General features: G+C 41.0%; 1 protein-coding gene across 4 annotated transcripts in view; it reads right to left on the reverse strand.

Annotated features, from left to right (window-relative positions):
- Positions 1 to 5881: 5881 nt before the first annotated feature.
- Positions 5882 to 18423, reverse strand: part of epha4b (eph receptor A4b) — an 81522-nt gene continuing 68980 nt past the window's right edge. Inside the window, exons 14-20 of one of the 4 annotated variants that reach the window (XM_072441270.1) lie at positions 14795 to 14856; positions 11345 to 11554; positions 9449 to 9598; positions 9171 to 9364; positions 8951 to 9094; positions 8728 to 8865; positions 5882 to 8650 (exon numbers count right to left, since the gene is read on the reverse strand). In XM_072441270.1, the coding sequence (XP_072297371.1) occupies positions 8551 to 8650; positions 8728 to 8865; positions 8951 to 9094; positions 9171 to 9364; positions 9449 to 9598; positions 11345 to 11554; positions 14795 to 14856 (998 nt within the window). In that variant the 3' untranslated portion in view covers positions 5882 to 8550. Of the gene's footprint in view, positions 8651 to 8727; positions 8869 to 8950; positions 9095 to 9170; positions 9365 to 9448; positions 9599 to 11344; positions 11555 to 14794; positions 14857 to 18423 lie in introns of all 4 variants that reach the window. The other 3 variants (XM_072441269.1, XM_072441272.1, XM_072441271.1) reach the window with 3 other exon arrangements.

Here is an 18423-nt window from a genome sequence, read left to right on the forward strand (position 1 = left end):
AACAACGGTAAATGCTTCAAACTCTTACACCTTAACTTCAGATATAATTTGTTTTTGTGTCTGTTTTTAATACCAGAATTCCTGCATTATTTAATGTTTTATCTGTCCAATTACAGAAACTCATATCATAAATCATATTTTACTTACATTGTCCAAATATTTTCTCAGTACTCAAGTATCAGTTTTTCCAAATATTTGTTTACACTTACTTTCGTTATTTGCGGCACAATTTTGAGTAATAATATTCTAAAGTAAATACTCTTACTTGAGTACATATTTTGACTCTACCCACCTCTGATTATAAAGTAGGGGTCGGAATACCAGCTAAATCATAGTATGTTTTTTTAACGCTTAGATTGATTAAATTCGTTATCTTTATATTTACTGTCATACTTCTCTGTAATTGGTTAAATCCACCTGTCACTCACAGATTATGACAGAAGAAGCACTGATCATATCATTAAATAGCATGTTGTCACAGGAATCAGATTATGATACAATTTGTATGACTAAAATACAACCTGTAGCATTGTGGGCTGTTTCCTAAACCAAACCTCACAGATGCAACTGCTTTAGGGCTTATTGTTAATTGTAGACCACTGTGGAAAATTATAGATGTCCTTAATTGTATAGTAAGCTACAGTAAAAGCTGTTCTTTGGTGAATGATTTTTAGTCCTATATCTCTCTTTCTTGGGACTACATCCAATCAAGCCTGCACGTTCCTGAATGGCCAAGGTGAGGCTAGGAGACGGTTCCTTGGAAACCACAAAGCTTGACTGATGGCACTCGAGGAGCTACCGTTTGATTATAGCAGATAGGAAACACACGTGAACACAAAGACCAGGTCTCTACACATGTACACGCAGGCGCACAGCAAGCAACAACCACGCACTGCAGTGCAATCAGCTGTCACCATGCGTTTCCTCTGCAAACGAATGGCATCCCCTTAGAACGTATATGAATCACATTGGAAGACATAACAACCAATGCATCGGTTTTGGTGGCACATTGGAAAGTGAACGTGGTCTAAATTTACCCCCCGATAAAAAACTGTGTACCTTAAGTCGTCCAAAAGCAATTTAGCATGTCACGCCCAGGCTTTGGACTTGGATTTACACATCTGTGAAGGATTTTGTGGTCAATACTATCTCAGCCTTTCTATAGCCTCATGTTTTTCTTCCCATCCCTTTGTTCCATAAATCTGTGTCTTATATTGCAGTAAAAAGCTTTTTTTTTAATCCTAAAAAGTTGGAGTATAAATGATTACAGAATGTGATGAATCATTAAGTCTGAATAGAACTTTGACTATTGGAGCAAATGTGCTTATTTTGAATGTAATGGCTGTAACACATCTCCTGTCCTGTTTAAACAAAACATATTATGCAAAATAGACTTTAGGAGCTTTTAAACACATTATATACTTCTCATTTACTCAGTCGAAGTTGCATTAACCCTAACCCTTTACTTACTTTGTTCTGCAATTTTATTTTATTTAATTGTGATATACGTTGGATTCTGCAGGCTCGCATAGCCATATTGGCACAAATGAAAAAAATAAAATAAGGTAACGTAAAAGGGCCAATCAGTGCGTTGGTTTTCAACCTGGAAATAAGTGGACTTGTTTTTTATGTCGTATGATGTACGGGTGGCATTGATCACAACTGAATACACAATTGGTCTAAAAAATATTTTTTTTTATAAATTAATAAAATATTTAGGTACTTCATTGCTAATTCTATGTTATTTTAATGCTTATGGTGTCTTACCTCAAAACAAAGTGTAGTCTAGAAACATTTGATTGATCAGAGAGTGAGGTCATTCAACAACAATAACAGTCTCCCCGTGTGTTATCTCTATATCTCTGTCGTCTCCATTATGTCCTGACCAAAAAATTACATGGATCGAATCGCACTTGCATCCATTTTTTGTTCAAAACAACACACACTCACACATGTTTGGGACGGCCGTGTGCACACAAGGGGTGGCGCCTCATTCCTGTGGCTTTGTGGAGCGAGGCATATAATGTGATTTATGGAGCCGGACTCACTTTTCAAATTCAATCAGGAACTTTGATTACTGATGAAAATTTGAGACAGGAAATCACTCTGATGGCAAACTGAAACCTCATGAGACACTACAGCAGGGATGTGTGCTTTTTCTATTTGCTGCAACTGACAAATGTGCAGAACAGAGCAAACTGTTTAGTGGAAAAATATATATGCCGCCAAAGACGGCATTAACCCAAATGTTTTGCCAATTTCTTTCTTTATCAAACTTAATATTATGCACATCATCAAGGTAGACCCGGCGATTTGAGAACGCAGGCAGAAGTGCGCATGCGCACTCCCCCGTGCGGACTGATACAACACACACGCGCGTTTGTTTATTACCGCGACAGATCGCATCTCTCATCTCCCCTAGATTTCCGTCTCTTATGAGACAGCTTGAACTGTCTTTCTCCATCTTCATTTTGTCCGTACACTAAGGGAACTATATTATGATAGATCAATGCGCTTAGACACGCGGAAACGTGGGGACGAGCCGCACGCGGCTGCAGGTGAGCGGTAGGTGCGTTTTATGATTGATACATGGCAGGACAAATGATTTATCCACGCCACAAGGAAATAAGACTCAAAATTATGCCAAAAAAATTGTCCATTCAACCTTTAATGCCATTTAACGCAAAAATATAGTCACATTTATTCCTTCAAAGTGTGAACTGATCTCTGCTCCAAACAACATGCTTTTATTACCACAGAAAAAATTAAAAATCCCAAGCTGATCATTGACAATTTGAAATGATTGGATCTCAATTAAAATTTGATTAATTGCACAGGGCTTGGGCAGCAGTAGAGTCTTTTGTCACCACTTGATATGAGTTGCACTTTGTAGCATGAAAACGTTTGTATTTTCCTTGATGTATTCCATCTCCAATAAGGAGATCATGGGTTCGATTCTTGGGCACACATGATCTCTCTGGGGAAAGTCTGCATGTCCTTCCCTCGTCCCTCTGGGTTCTCCCCGGGTTCTCTCCGGGTTCTCTCCGGGTTCTCTCCGGGTTCTCTCCGGGTTCTCTCCGGGTTCTCTCCAGCTTCCTCCCACTGTCCAAAGACATACATGTGTTAGGTAAATTGGCAACTGTAAAAATGCCCAAAGTGAATGAATGTGAGAGTGAATCTTTGTCTGTGTGTTTGTGTGTCTATGACGAGCTGGCCCCTGTCCAGGGTATACCCCGCCCAAGGCCCAAAGTCTGACTCCAAAGCATTTGGAGAAACTATTAGTTAAGTAACAGTTTGGATGTAAAATCTATTTCAAGTCTGATCAGTTAATGCAATCCATCAGACAAGACATTTAATAATGCACAGATTCTAGAATAGATTAGACACAAAAAATACAAAAAAACAATAATGTGAACCTATGTGAAGGTATGGTAAGAGTGTTTGAATAATTCTAATGTTGTTCACATAAAGACTTTGTCACTCTCATGGGAAGAGGAACCTTTTACTCAAGTAAGAATATTATTTACATTTGACAAAATATTACTCTAAATACTAAATGCATACAGTATTCCTGTATGCATTTAGTATACAGGAATACTGTATGCAAATCAAAAGATCTCTTGGGTAAATGTAACTGAATGCTACCCACCTCTGTTTCTAATCTAATTTTACAACAAAAGATTGGGTTGTCACTGTTGTGTTACCTAACAGAGTGACTGATGTATTTACAGATTGTTGGTTGTGAAACTACCCCCTCTGTCAGCTCCATCGTGCTCAATACATATTTACACAATGTATCGAGAAAATGTTACTGATTTTTCATATTTGATTGTTTAGCATCTTGGGTGCTTTTTTCACCTTTTCTTTTGTTTATAGGTGCATGATTTTTAAAAGATACAGCGGGAAATTGCTCACACAAGGAAACACCAGTTTAATTCACATTCTACAGCAGCATCCTTTTATAGTGCTCTGGTGTATACTAATGAAATAATACCTCTTGTTTTCTGTTGCTCTGCTCCGACCACGCACACACTTTACTTTTACACAGTTTGTCCACATATGTCGGACCCTCCGGAGGTCACTGGATCCATGGCCTGTGGGTCTCTTGTGTTATTTTAATGTCTGGTGTTGCACATGAGGGGACACTCTAAGGGACACCTGACAGCATGACTGAGGGCCCCAATTACTGGCCCCGCGAGACTGTCTCCATCTGTGTGTGTGTATGTGTGTGTGTGTGTGTGTGTGTGTCATGTGAGCAGACAGGAGGCGCAGAGACACACCCGGACACTGGTGTGCTTGTCCGTACGAGTGATCCAAACATGACAGGCTCATCAGTCACCAATGGCCTTTTAAAGTGCTCTCCGTGGGGACACCTGACCTTTTCACATGATGCCAATAGCGACTCTATGATGAATCAATCGCATATGTGTTTAGCTCCCTGTAGCCTCTCTGTTACTCCCAGTAAATATGTACAGTGACATTTCCCGTATCGAGCTAAATTGAGAGTATTGTCTTTTTGGGTGGTATATGGAAACATGACGGAAGGAGATGCAATAACTTGCTTTTAGTTTAAATGTACTATATAGTAAGTGAGGGATGCATTTATCTGACTGTGTTGTGCCATTTTGTTGGAAAATGTTACTGTCAATTTTGAGTGAGCAACATGCCAAGAAAACTTTTGGATTGATGGATGGCGGTGAGGGAAATTAGAAAGCAGCGAGCAGAGGGGAGAGGAGATAGACGCGAGGTCAGAGGTAGTCGCGACCTGTCTGTCTGTAAAAGAAAAGTAACCCAGAAGATTAAGAGCAGTGGGGGGAGATAGAGCAAAATGGTGCCTGGGTTTGTGGTTGGTATGGTTGCGGGTGATAGGGGAATATGGGGCCGTATATGATGGGCTAAATGAGGTGTAATGGCACTAACATAGAGTGACAGTGAGAGGAGCAGTGCATTAAGGGGTTAACCAAGGCCAGGAGTCACTGACCTCAGCCCCTCCCCAGAGAGAGAATTATCTGCCAGAGAAAAGAACACACATGCACTGATAATGACGATGGTGGTTGCAGTTGCAGGAATAGGCAATATTTTACTATTTGTGAATGTTATAATGGGAATTTCACCACCATTTTCTCCACTATCACCACCTGATCCCAGCTAGGAGCAAAATAGCCCTGTCATGGGTGCAGTGAACACAACATTTGGGTCTGGTGGACACACTATGTAATCAACAATGAAAGAATCCTATAAATAAAATTGATTATGCAGATCTACATAAATTCTTTGGGGAAAATACATACATTCTAATTGGAACAGTTATCTAGACTATACAGTATATAAAAAACTAAAAACTTGCATATTTGATTTTGCAATGCAAAGTATTTCAAATATATTCAAAGGAAGTATATTTGAAATCCCAATAGATCCTAGTCCAAACATAATGTCCGCACGGACCAAGCACAGCATTAAATGCATTATTATGACCATCTGCTCTGACAGAATAATGCCTCATATCCAACTTTTTCAGCTACAGTGCCGGCAGATGGTTCACTCAGTCTTGATAAATACGATAGATTGTTTAGTCACCAATTCACATTCAATCTTTACACTTTTTCCAGCTTCTAAAATGTCTTGCTCAATCCTGCTATATCCCACACAAAGTGTATGTAGGCTACTGAATAAATAAAGCCTTAGAAAAAGTGTATTTCTGTTCATATTTCAAGAACTCTTCAACTATTTTGTTTATTTTTTTTAGAAACAGTAATTGGAACCCCTTGGCTGCTTGCTCGATGAAAATAATATGTGCAAACAAATTTATATTCTGTCGTTCGCTTAAGGTGTGCCACAGGAATAGCAAATGTGTGAAAGAAAACTCACGGCAGGCTGGAGGTGAGAAATTAGAAATATTAGCATATTTATTACAGCAACATGAAAGACATTAGAGTTTCTACACTCTTTACAGCAGGCAACGCAAAGGGAACTGGCGAGTGGACAAATATGCAATGAACGGTCAGAAGAGGTGGCCAAAGGAAGGACAGAAAGAGCTCGGAATCACTCATGAACATTACTGACCTTTGTGCAAAAATAGCGGACAAGAAGTATTTATGATCACAGCTAACTTTGGAATGGTGAAGAGTGGCACAAGCTTAAAAGTGTGTCCATTTTTGTGGTTTTGTCCGAAGCTTGTGAAAGGACATATTTTCACGTCCTTAACTGTGCAACCAATATATCAAGTGAAGCCAATCATGACACCACTTTGTCTTGATTAATACTGAAATAAATAAGAGCTTCTTCGTTTTCTATCAGCTTTTATTGGCCATCGTGGTAATGAATATTTTACAAACACCTTTCTTCAGTTTGCAAAGTCGTGGAGGTGCTATTTAAAGCCTGGCTGGTCGGCTTGTTACAAAACCAGGGTGTGAACGTGAAGTCGCCTAAAGCAACACAGATAAATACTACCTGTACATACACTTCACTCCTAATATTGCCTCCGGAGGGCAACAGAAAAAGAACAAGAGCTTAGTAAATAAGGCATCTAAAAGGCAAGCGGCACAAAGGAAGTCTGCTAGAGTGAAGTCATAGTGTTAGTAAGAGTAGAATGGACTTTTCTGTTAAATGTATGTGGGAGGAAGGTGTTAAATTTGTCATGTTCAGAAAGGGACAAGTAAAATGATTCGTTTTTAGTGTGAAACCAAAAGTCTTTGTTTTAGATTCTAGACCAGGTGTAAGTGGGAGGTCTAAGATATCATTTGAGTAGATTTTAAGTTTGACACGTGGCCTAATCATGCATTTTTTTTTTTTTTTTTTTGATACACGATTGAATCAATAGGTCTGAGTGTTTCTACTTAAATAAATACAAGGGAAAATGGTTTAATCCCAATTAGGGGTCGTATAAAATGTCTCACTACAAACAATGAAATCTGTGGCCATTGGATTTCACACAGCCTGCATTAAATATGAATCTCAATGGAATCAAAGCTCATTCTACTCATTGTAACACTATGGTAGAAACTGCAGTCACTGTCACCTGTCAGTCAACACAGAAGCTTTGCAACCATGCTACATTCCATTGTTCAATCAAATGAAATCACAACACTATGCTCCAGCATGACCCGCCCCCGAACGTCAAAATCTCTTTTTCACAATTAAAGTACATCATCGGCATCATCATCATCATCATTAGAAACATTCTAACATTGGAATCAACACTGTACACAATTTACACTATAATACATGTATCATATATACTGTACTTTATGGTCCTAAAGAATACCAGAGAAACTCAAAGCAAGTTCAGTGCTAATGATGCAGTGCACACAAAAACATTGTATTGTACCTTTTAAATGGGAGAAGAACAAAAAAGTGTATTTAGAAACCATTCAGCCATCGTAATTATACAGAATTCTAGGCTCCCAAATCTCATTAGATAAAACCTTCATATTGAGCTTGCACGTTTAAGGTCGATATTACTACTACTCGTCTATTTGTTGTGCTGTTGACCAGCCTTGTGAACCTTGTGAACGCTGTGGGAGCTGGTGAATGATGCACAATGGTAGATGAACATTTTGGAGGTTACTGTACATGGCACCACACTGAAAAAACAGCTACACGTTCTTAACAGTGTCAACTCTAACGTGACCATTTTGTATCACCTTTTCACAACACTTAAACTCTCTTGTTACACCTGAAAGATATGAACTCCTGTGCTGGCGAATTCCCTGCAACAAAATACATACATATTTTTATACGCTAGCTTGGGATTTACCACTATAGCTGTGGAAGAGTTTGATCCGCACCCCTGATCCAGTTTCTGTTAGGAAGTGTTCTGAAGAGCAGCCACTGGGAAGCCCTTGTCCTTGTCATATACAGTACACTAAACAAATCATTCATGAGCTACTCCCCTCTCTACCTCCAAAGGTCCTGTTTCCCCCAATACCCCACACATTCATCGTTCAGAAACTTGCCTCCTTCCCAAGAGCAACGTCGGGGGGGGCCCTTTGCATGTACTGGGTAATAAATCTTATTACGCTTATAAACTTCACCACCAATACAAACGTTAGGTCCATTTCTATGCTTGTGGGACACACAGCCCATATAAACACATATCTACACAGAATATGTATGGTTTGGCCTATTCAACTCTGAAAGTGGGAACTCAAAATGACTGCAGGAACCAACTGTACACCTCACAGACACTGACCGATGTCGTCTTTTGATGCATTTTGTCATTCTTTTGTCTTCTTCAACGTTGATATGAGATGATTTTTGAAAGGATGTACAGTAGAAGCCATGTTGCCGAGCGAGTGTCTCTCTGTAGCTCCAGAAGGGTGAATTGACTGCCAAAGCCAGTAGTGCCATTTCGGACTATTGGGTCAATGGTGAAACTGCAGGAGGGAAAGTGAGGGAGTCAACTGTCCATGTTGGCCCGCTGTAGTGTGGTGTCTCAAAATCAATGGTCGCCCCAGTACAAAGTATCCATCACGGCGCCGTTTCAGTGGGGTGCTCTTCACAGGAGCCTCCATTTTGGCTCTGTCCCACTGTGTGTTTATATGGAAACTGTTATACTTGAACATGTGTCCCCGACGTTTGCAGGCCCTGCACACTGGACAGGATCTTCTTCTGGTGGCCTGCCAGAGTCACACCCATCTTAGACAACTCACTGAAATCAAAACAAGGTAATAATGGTCAGAAATATTTATCCAGATTAAGTATGAATTGAATCCTAATGTGACCTACCTGACACTGATGTAAAGGATTGAGTCTAAGCTGACATATCCCGCACTCGAGAAGTTCTCCTTGTACTGGCCCATCTTAATAGCGTCCAACCACTCGTCCACTGTGCTCACACTGAACTCTGGAGTGATCGGGTCCTCCCTGCTGAAGACAAGGAACCTCAGTCAAGTCCTGGCACAGTTTACAGTGCATTTTTCGTGGATCTTAGAAGTGATAGCTAAGTTACTTTTCATGTGTTTGTTGGTCTGCCTGTGTCTCTGAATTTGATGTATTTACAGGAAAGGTCAGAAATGGGCTTTTTGGTGTGACTCCATATGTCTGGATGAATGTTGGAACACTGGTGGCTTGGCAGAGGTCTTCTTGTTTCACACTGTATAATTACATTTTAAATCTTGAGTAGTCTTTTACAGATTAATCAAAATTGTGAATGATTTCGCCGTACTGACCACACTGAGCTGTTGGCCAGGTCCCGGAGGCTGGCTGGGTTTCTAATAAGTTTGTCCAAGATTGTGACGATCTGTCCAAACTTTGGCCTCTCGCTGCGCCCCTTCTCCCAGCAGTCCAACATGAGCTGATGTAACACAACGGGGCAGTCCATCGGAGCAGGAAGACGATAACCCTCGTCTATTGCTTTAATCACCTTTAATCAGACAAAGTAATGTTATAACCAATAAGACATTTACAACAGCACATTGATCAGCGCTTAGTGTATTGTCTGACTCACATCCTGGTTGGACATCTCCCAGTAAGGTCTTTCTCCGTATGAAAGCACCTCCCACATGACTATGCCATAACTCCACACGTCGCTGGCTGATGTGAACTTCCTGTAGGCAATGGCTTCAGGGGCCGTCCATCTGATGGGGATCTTTCCTCCCTGTAGACAGGCACAGACTCTGTCAAAACATGCTTGACATTCTGTAAAATAGCCGGAATATTATTATATCAGCTTGATTAAATTCTTTGCTTGTGGGTTAGTGGTTTGAATAACAATGTAATAAAGAGCAAACTCTGATCTATAAGAAGAAGATAAGAGCAGGTAGGTATCAGCTAAAACATCAATATATCATGATATTAAATTTGGTGATACAGTTTTTTTCAACACATTTTACATAAGATTCTAATGATTAAAGTGGATGTACAGTATTTCACAGTACTTTTGTGCAGGCAGTTTACCAAATAAATATTTTAGTTGTATTTGGTTCTCAGAAATAGCAAATGCAATATATTGATCATTGCATGTATCACAAAATTGCAATCTTATCATATCGTAAGCCATGTATCATGCATCGAATCTTGTTGGACCCTGTGATTGCCAGCCCTGTTCATGTCTTTCTTCTCTTCTAGCCTTTCTCTTAATACACTTTCCTGTTGCTCAACCCCACCTGCCTTTGTTGCAGATACGTAGAGCTAAAGGACTATAACGCTCGCTGTATGCTCTCTATAGGCAGCACAATACACGCCTTCTAAACTTGTTTAGTCTGTAACTCACGCACGCACCATTCACTCACTGTACCTATAGGGCTTGCTTTTTAACATGCTGCGGCTGCCTCTGCACCACCTAACTCTGCCTGGTCAAAGTCAAATAAAAGACAAAGTAGTCAAGTGGCTCCATGCTGTACTTCCATCACCCGCGGTCCAACAATACCCATTCTTCTCCCTATATGACAACGCTGGCTTGAATCTTCCCCTGGCTTTTCCTATTCATCCTTGGATCTTATTTGATATCCCCTGTCTCTTCCCCATCTCCCCCTCACCCCCACAGCGCCTGCAGCTTTCCATCTAGGACTACTGACACCAGACTGTGTGTGTTTGTGTGTGTGTGTGTGTGTGTGTGTTGCAATAGAGCAGTCAGCGCTTGATACACTCGTCCCTGGGCAATGCTAATGCCATATTAAAAATAACATCCCCAACACTTCCTATGAATATGAATAATGCCAACTCCTCATGGGCATTTTAGATGAGTTACTCCGCTGTGGTTTAACTCACTGACGTTTGAGTTTCAGAGCGGGGATGCTGATATTACCAAAGACTTTTCCATAATACAATAGGCCAGTGGGGGAGGAGGCTGAATTTTAATACTTTTTTAGCATTGTGATAGAGCTTAAGTTTCCAATGTAAGGCACACAGTATTCGGACTGTTAAGTGTATTCTGTTGGAAGGAATTCTCATATATTGGGCTAAAGTAAGAGATTGAGTTCTAAGTCTTCTTTTTTCCCCCACAAAAAGCAATGACAATTTATTGTAAAGTATATCCTATCTATCATTCCAAAGGCATCCTCAATTTCCTGAGCTTTTCTTGCCAGGGAAACCCAAAATTATATCTGTCTGAATTTTTATACAGATCGATATCAGTCTGGTCACTCCGTAATCTCCCCGAGTTCAGATGGGTATGATTGACAGGTGCATTAGCCAATCAGGGACTCTGGTCCATGCGTGATTCAACTTTTAGTGACTGGGTATGACCGGTGGCTCTGCCGGCGTGTAGAGCTCTTCTTCTGCATCCCTGTTGATCAATCAGTGCAGAGCTAATGGACTGGCCACAAGTCCAACTTGTAAGAGGTTTAAATTAACAATGCCCTGTTCAGATTTTTTACGTGATGGATCCAGGTTTGAGTCTTACCCTGGTAGTGTAGGCTGCCTCCGGGTCGTCCTCTAGAACTCGACTGAGGCCGAAGTCGGACACTTTACACACCAGGTTACTGTTGACCAGGATGTTGCGCGCGGCCAGGTCTCTGTGCACGTAGCTCATGTCTGACAGGTACTTCATCCCCGAGGCAATGCCACGCAGCATGCCAACCAGCTGGATCACTGTGAACTGACCATCGTGTTTCTGCACAAAAGAGGAATGACAAGTTATTGCATAAGGCTGTACAGTTTAATTAGTCATACATATGAAATACTTAGTTCTACATTTTTTGCAATATATTAACATTTTGATAAAAGACCTTGGATTAAACTTGATCCAGTGAATAATCAGAATAAGACGATTTTTTCTCATTAATGCATTATGTGTGTTTCCCAAAATCACAATGACAGTATATTTCTAAATTAAATACAATTATATAAACTTAATTAATTACAATTAAATAGTTTGAGGAGGGTAAAACAGTACAGTCATTTTATGAAAGTTGAACACAGAAGTCAATATATGCAGAATATATTTAGTGTTTAAATCAATGTATCTATGTTGTGCTGGTCTGAACAGGCAACAGAAAATCGAGCAATCATCTGAAAGAATCCTACACGTGTGAAATGGGTTGTAGGCTAAACTTTGCTTTCAGCTCCGGCCCGGCTGCGATGCCAACTGCGCTCACTGGACCTCCGATTTGAGTTGGCAGAGGGAGCAGCGTTTGTCTGATCAATGACCGTTCGCCTCATCTTCTCCTGCCAATTATTTCAGCCCTGGGCCAACGGTCTCTGTTAAAAAGCCATCCGTGTTATCAGTCACCCTCTCTCCTTTATACATCATCTCTGTTACACCGGGTTCATTCGTCTATGTCTTTGATTTGCTCGCTCTTTCTGCATGTACGGGCGTCGCTCCCCCCCGTCCACGCCACTCTCACTGGGCAGCTGTGGAGTAAGTTAATTAGCCCGTCGTTTTTGTGAGAGGCTGATTGATTGGACTGTCTAACAAACCTACGGACTTCCTCTATCAATCTGCCCTCCACGCCGGACTGCCAGGAAGGGGTGGGGAGGTAGTGTGTGTGGGGGGGGGACACAAAAGCAGGGCACCAAGGTCCTACAAGGTGATGAGTAAGACACATGACAGAATATTGAAATTAGGTGTTTGCAGGAGTATACAACCAGGATTATGCCATGAAGACTTTTTATTGTAGTGGAACAGTATTAAGGGTGCTAGGTAACTTTTCTGGTGTGTCTGGTGGGGAGTTCGATTTATAAAACCCTCCGCACACACTCCAGCAGGTCATTGGATCACACCTGGAGCAGAAATCTGCACGGATGATCCTGTCTCGCATCACTTCTCCTCCATCCTCCATTTCACCATTTAAGGATGATTCAAAGTGAGTTATGAATGAGATTTACCTAAACATGTGCCGATAATGAGCAGGTTTGATTGACACATGGAGAGCAAGAAGAAGGGGCAGAGAGTCCTTGCAGCAGAGACACAGGCATGTGAGCTTAAGTGAAAACTCTGATTGCTTTGACCTGTCATTAAACATTTGAACAAAAAGTAGTGCACAGATGCGATGGTCTTTAGCCTATATACCTGCGTTTAACCGTGGCTTAATTCTGTCGAAAGCATAGCCTGTGTTTTATTTCACATGATGTGCACTGTACGTGCATGCAGAAGTTTGAGCGCATCAGGATGAAAAACTGTGTGTGTGTCTGAATGTGGGGACAGACGAAGGGGGACAGAGCTTCAGTACCGATCCGTGCCTATGACAGCTCCATTTTGATGGCAAGATGCTTGTTTATTATCCAGCTTCTCCTTAAATAAAACAAAACGAACCAACACCTTGTGCATCTCCGTGCATAAATCCCGAACTTAACGTAGAACATCGTTTTGGACCCCCATTTTGTACGCACACTATATAAATGACTCCGACCTGTAACTTGACCTGAGGGCATTAGCTGCTTGTCTCAATGGAGCTAGATGGTGCACCTTTAATGTTGATGTACAGTATATACAAATATATAACTGATACATATTTATAGTTTATCCATATTGTTATTAAGGTTTTGTTGTCATAATTTGTCTGATAATTGTTCTAATTTGACAGGTTTTTTGTGGTTCGCTTTGCGTAGGTCAGAGGCCTCCTCACACATTAGTGTTTTTGTTACTTCTGTGGGACAGCTGCTTAATAAACAGTCTAATTAAAGACACATGGTGGGCAGTAGCGCTGACTGGCTGTAAAACTATAAAAACGTTTGTGTAATTATATTGAGCCACTGCACTGCCTCTTTACGAGTCATTTTTACTAAGCTAACACACACCCCATGTGTCGCTGTGTATCCCAACATTATATTCAAGCCTGTTTTCATCTGTCAGAATTCATTTTATTCTTGCCTATGTGCTGCTAATGGGATTTGTGCCTGTTTAGCGCTGAGGCTATCATCACAGGCTTAATAGCATTGCGGTGATTTTACAGGCAGACAAACAATGCTGAATATGAATCAGAGAGACTTGGAAAATAGTCACAACAACCCACTGAGGCAAAGTTGTATTACATGTATTTGAGGGTGAAAACCGCAGTGGTTAAAATATTAAAGTACTAATGATTTTATCTTGCTGGGTTTATTCTCGCAGCTCTTTAATGCTGCAGAGCCAGACTTGAAGAACTAATTCCTTCAACACATCAGTTCTGTTAATGGCATATTGAGTGACAGTCTCCTCCAACTCCTGTCATTTTGTCAATTTTGAAAACAGAAATACCTTCTTTGATTTGAAAATCTGGTCACAGGCGAGAGCTTCACCTTCACTATATCTCAAATGTCTCTTTGGTACTTAAACACTAAAGTCTAAAGACACTACCTTTCCAAAAGGTTGTGGTGTCATTCATTGGTTTGTTGGTTGTTCAAAGTTTTATAGTAAACTTAAAATACTTTTTTTTTTAATTGACAAACTTGTACTTTTACCAGTGGCAGTGTGGATAGAAAATGTACAATTGAATTAAAATATTGTTGGTCAAAAGTGTTGACCTGGGCAGATAAGATTAGATCTACTGCGTACATTCCAAAGAAAAGAAAATATGAGGGTCCGCTGCAATGTTATATTACATTGCAAGATAGGATCAATGCCTTTGTAGAAGTCATTCTTGTAAAATAAAGTTGAATTTGTGTAGGTTAGAAGTTTGGACATTGTAGTTTAATATCTGCAGTATTGTTTTTTTATTACATCTGGTGCTGGTCTGAACATATCTTGATCTTTTTATGACAGCATTCATATTTCTTAAAAAGACACCAAATAAAAACTCAAATTCCCCCCCTCCTTTTTACAGTTGGAACACAATTCTCCACCTGGCTTTTGTGAGCAGCCCTGCCAAACCTTAACCTTGCCCTCAATGTCGTCCCAGTTGCTCCCATCAGTGACGTGAGCGCCATCTCTCACCTTGAGGAACGTGTCCAGGGATCCATTCTCCATGAACTCGGTTATGATCATGACAGGCTTACCTAAAAAAGAACACAACAACACATTATTAATATTATCACTGGAGTTACGAGAAACAAACTATAAATCCACACGGGTTGGGGAGTCTGCACAGCTGTGGTCTCTGTCTCCCTTGGGATAACTAGCATGTCGTCATCAGTCACTTTGACAGGTTCTAATCAGGCTCTGCCATAAACGCCACGAGATAATTAGAATGGACCGGGCCACTTCAGAGTCTGTGTGTGTGTACGGCGAGGCCTCTGGAGAGCTCATGAATACTAATCAGCCACTAGGGGGAGGTGAGGGGGGGTGGGTGGGTGGAGAGAGGTTGTGGTTTCTTTGCACCTGTGTGTTTGTGTTGACTGACAGGCTCTAGAATCCACGCATGGCATCTGGCGCAGCTTACAAATGATCAGCAAAGTAGATGGTCGCAAGTACATGTAGCCATAGAAAGAAAGGACAAAGCGATTGAACCACCCCCCCCCCCCCACACCAGGGATGAGACAAAATGAGGAAGAGGAGTAACAAATGATGGTGTGTCTGTGTCAGAAGGGAGCTTGTAAAGGCATAGATAGTGACAACGGTGATGAATAGGTCACAGGACTGCAGAGAGGCTCAAGACAAGAACGCCTCATCAGGTTATTACAAGTACAAACGAAATACATGGATCCATTATAAAAGTAGAAAGGTGTCCAGGGTGTCATTTCTATGCTAAATCTATCAGAGGCTAAACCATGTAATACAGTAATCAGTAAAAATCTCAAGTTGCCAAAGTGGATTACGGGATTGGATTTAGTTTTGTTTACGTACATAGATAAGATTTGTAAGTTGTTATTTGATAAGAATTCCCAATTTATTAGCTCTGACTCAGGTTTTGGTCCAGATGCTTAAACAAGAGAACGCGATTCTACTGTAAGCAAAAACATATTGGGGAGCTCAACTGGTCCACGTCTTGTCACAGAGAACACACAACAACTGCTCTGAGGCCTGAGAGATTGTAGGTAAAGACAGCAATACATCAGCCTAAATGAATTCACTATCTCCCACAGCACACACAGTACAACAGTGGGGGTCAGACACACAAACAGGGGCCCGGGCTCCTGATGCTGGTGTCGCCTGTGACAGTAACATTAGTCTCAGGGATAAAAGTGAAAGAGAATTGGATTTTCTTGTGCTGCGGGTGAGGACGGCTGCTGCATTTATCTGCACACGAGGCTCTGCTGTGGCTCTGCAGGCCGTGTGTGGCGCCGAGGCAGCTGAGCTCCAGGCAGCAGCAGCAGCGGGCGGGAGGGATCATCCACGCCATGTGAGGAGAGAGGGCTCTGTCTTTTTAACAGGGGAAAGACAGATTTATTTTTCCTAATAGAGTTGTTTTCATAGTGCAGGGATTCCCAAACTTTTCAGTCTGGTATCCCTAAAATAACCATGCCACCAACCCAGACCCCCTACTGCGAAATTAAATTGACTCCTGTAATAACTTGTAATAAAGTCGCTTGTATTTACTTGTTGTATTATTTGACATAATATTAGTCAAATATCCTGGTAACGTGTACCGTGCAAATACAGTGCAATATTTATAAAAATATGAAATAGGAATTATACAGTAATAAAATTATATCTTCAAATCATCTCACAACCTCCAGCTCAGTGCCACACAACTCCCTGGGGGGTCCTGAAGTCCCACTGTTTAAATAGGATGACATTGGTTTATAACCAAATATGCTTGAGTGGAAGGATATTTCTGCAGTCTCGCCATTTATACGTAACAGGGTATCAAACTGTCTATTGTAATAATGAATAACGTGTTAATATTGTAATTTTGTCCATGTATACAACATTTAATTTTAGAATTCTTGCCAATAAAATGGTTTCGGACATTGATCTCTCCATAGAAAGTCCTCCAGTGCAGTCCTGTAGTGTGTGTTTATCTTGAACATGGATTGGGCAATCTCAGCATCATATTGCACACTGTAGACAGCTTTGAAATGGAAACCATCTTTAAGCCATTGAAAACCAATTACACGTGTGAGCATGTTGCTGCTATGACAGTGTGTCTCTGGTGTGTTTGTGTGCGCTTCATGTTGAGGCTAGAATCTCGAAGCCCAGGTTGTGAGAGGAAGGAGTCAAGAGAGACCGTCTATGTACACCATTCATCACCTATCTTTTATTGGAAGACTCCACAGACCTCCCATGTACTAACTGATACACTATTTGTGCTGTAGCTAAACTTTATCTGGACACCTGCCATGCAGCATCATCTCCACAACACTGAAAGATAACAGATGTTACCAATACGTATAGGCCTCCCAACATGCTGAGTATTAACTTGTTTGGTCCTTTGTGTCAAGCACATAATAACTTACACAAACGCCTTTGCCAGCTGCTATAGTCTGCACAGCCCGCTCCATCAAGAGGCATGTACTTTTCAAATGCAGAAAACATCTCTGCGACAGCAACGCCACTTTAAATTCCCACCACAAGACAAGACCTCCTCCATTTCTCCCTGAAAGCAACTCATTTACTAAACACATTCATATTCATTCAAATGTATTGCCTTTCATCGCTTAAAACCACTGGCTCCCTGGGAATGATGTGTGTGAAGACTGGCTATTGATGTTGTGCCAGGTGGAGTGTGTTATGGAATAGATCTGAGAGAAATCTGTGGAGAAATAGACCCAAACAGCTCTTCATTAGGTCAAAGTCAAATTGTTGTCGGTCTTTCTCTTGGAAATGAGTGACGTCCGTTGTCTATACCTGGAAAATTGCATTATGGGAGCTTGTTCAGAGCGCCTGTTTGTTTGTGGGTGTGTCGGTGTGAAGCGGTAGGAACTGTACTCAACTGGACAATTACATTATGAGCGGTTATCTGTGGGGCAGCATTACCGCAATATTGAAAAGGCGGCCCAAGGTACAAATGAGAAAATGAAATAACTGCTGTATTGATTAGTGCTAAGAGTCCGGACTAAATTATACAATGCTTTTAACACGGGACAGATCTTTGGTTCGAGGAAGTGGCATGCGTTGGGAACACACAGACAGAAACTCAATAACCTTATCTTCCCTACAATCCCACCCCCCCTTCCTCCTCTCTCTCCTCATCTCCTCTCCTCATCTCCTCTGCTCATCTCCTCGCGTTTGTCTCCTCACTGTGGATCCTCGGGTCTATCCACACCATGAATCTCCACTGCCTCATTTGTTCCTGAATCCCTTCCTCATTTCCTCCCCTCTTGAATCCTATCTCATCTGTCCTCACTCCTTACCCCCGTCCTCCAACCTTTGCTGCCTCATTGTCTCTGCGGTCAAATCTCCACATCTGTATATAATTTATAGAACAATTTGACAGTATTAGCTCGACTGCTATATTTTCTTGATGTATTTTGTTTTTTTTGTAATAAGCTGATTTGTAATAAGCTGATCCATTATCAAAATCCTTACTAAAAAACAATATGTGAACTCTTTGTGCCTTTTCCAATTCTGAATAGAGAAGTTTGGGACGGGAAAGCCTCCAGAGTTAAACTTCATCATAAAATAATCTGTATTTTATGATGTGATTGTTCATTTCATCGATAATCATGAATATTCAGGTCACT

The sequence above is a fragment of the Eucyclogobius newberryi genome, unplaced genomic scaffold (assembly GCF_026437365.1).
Source record: "Eucyclogobius newberryi isolate DKJ021-1_F unplaced genomic scaffold, fEucNew1.0.hap1 SCAF_12, whole genome shotgun sequence".
NCBI lineage: Eukaryota > Metazoa > Chordata > Actinopteri > Gobiiformes > Gobiidae > Eucyclogobius > Eucyclogobius newberryi.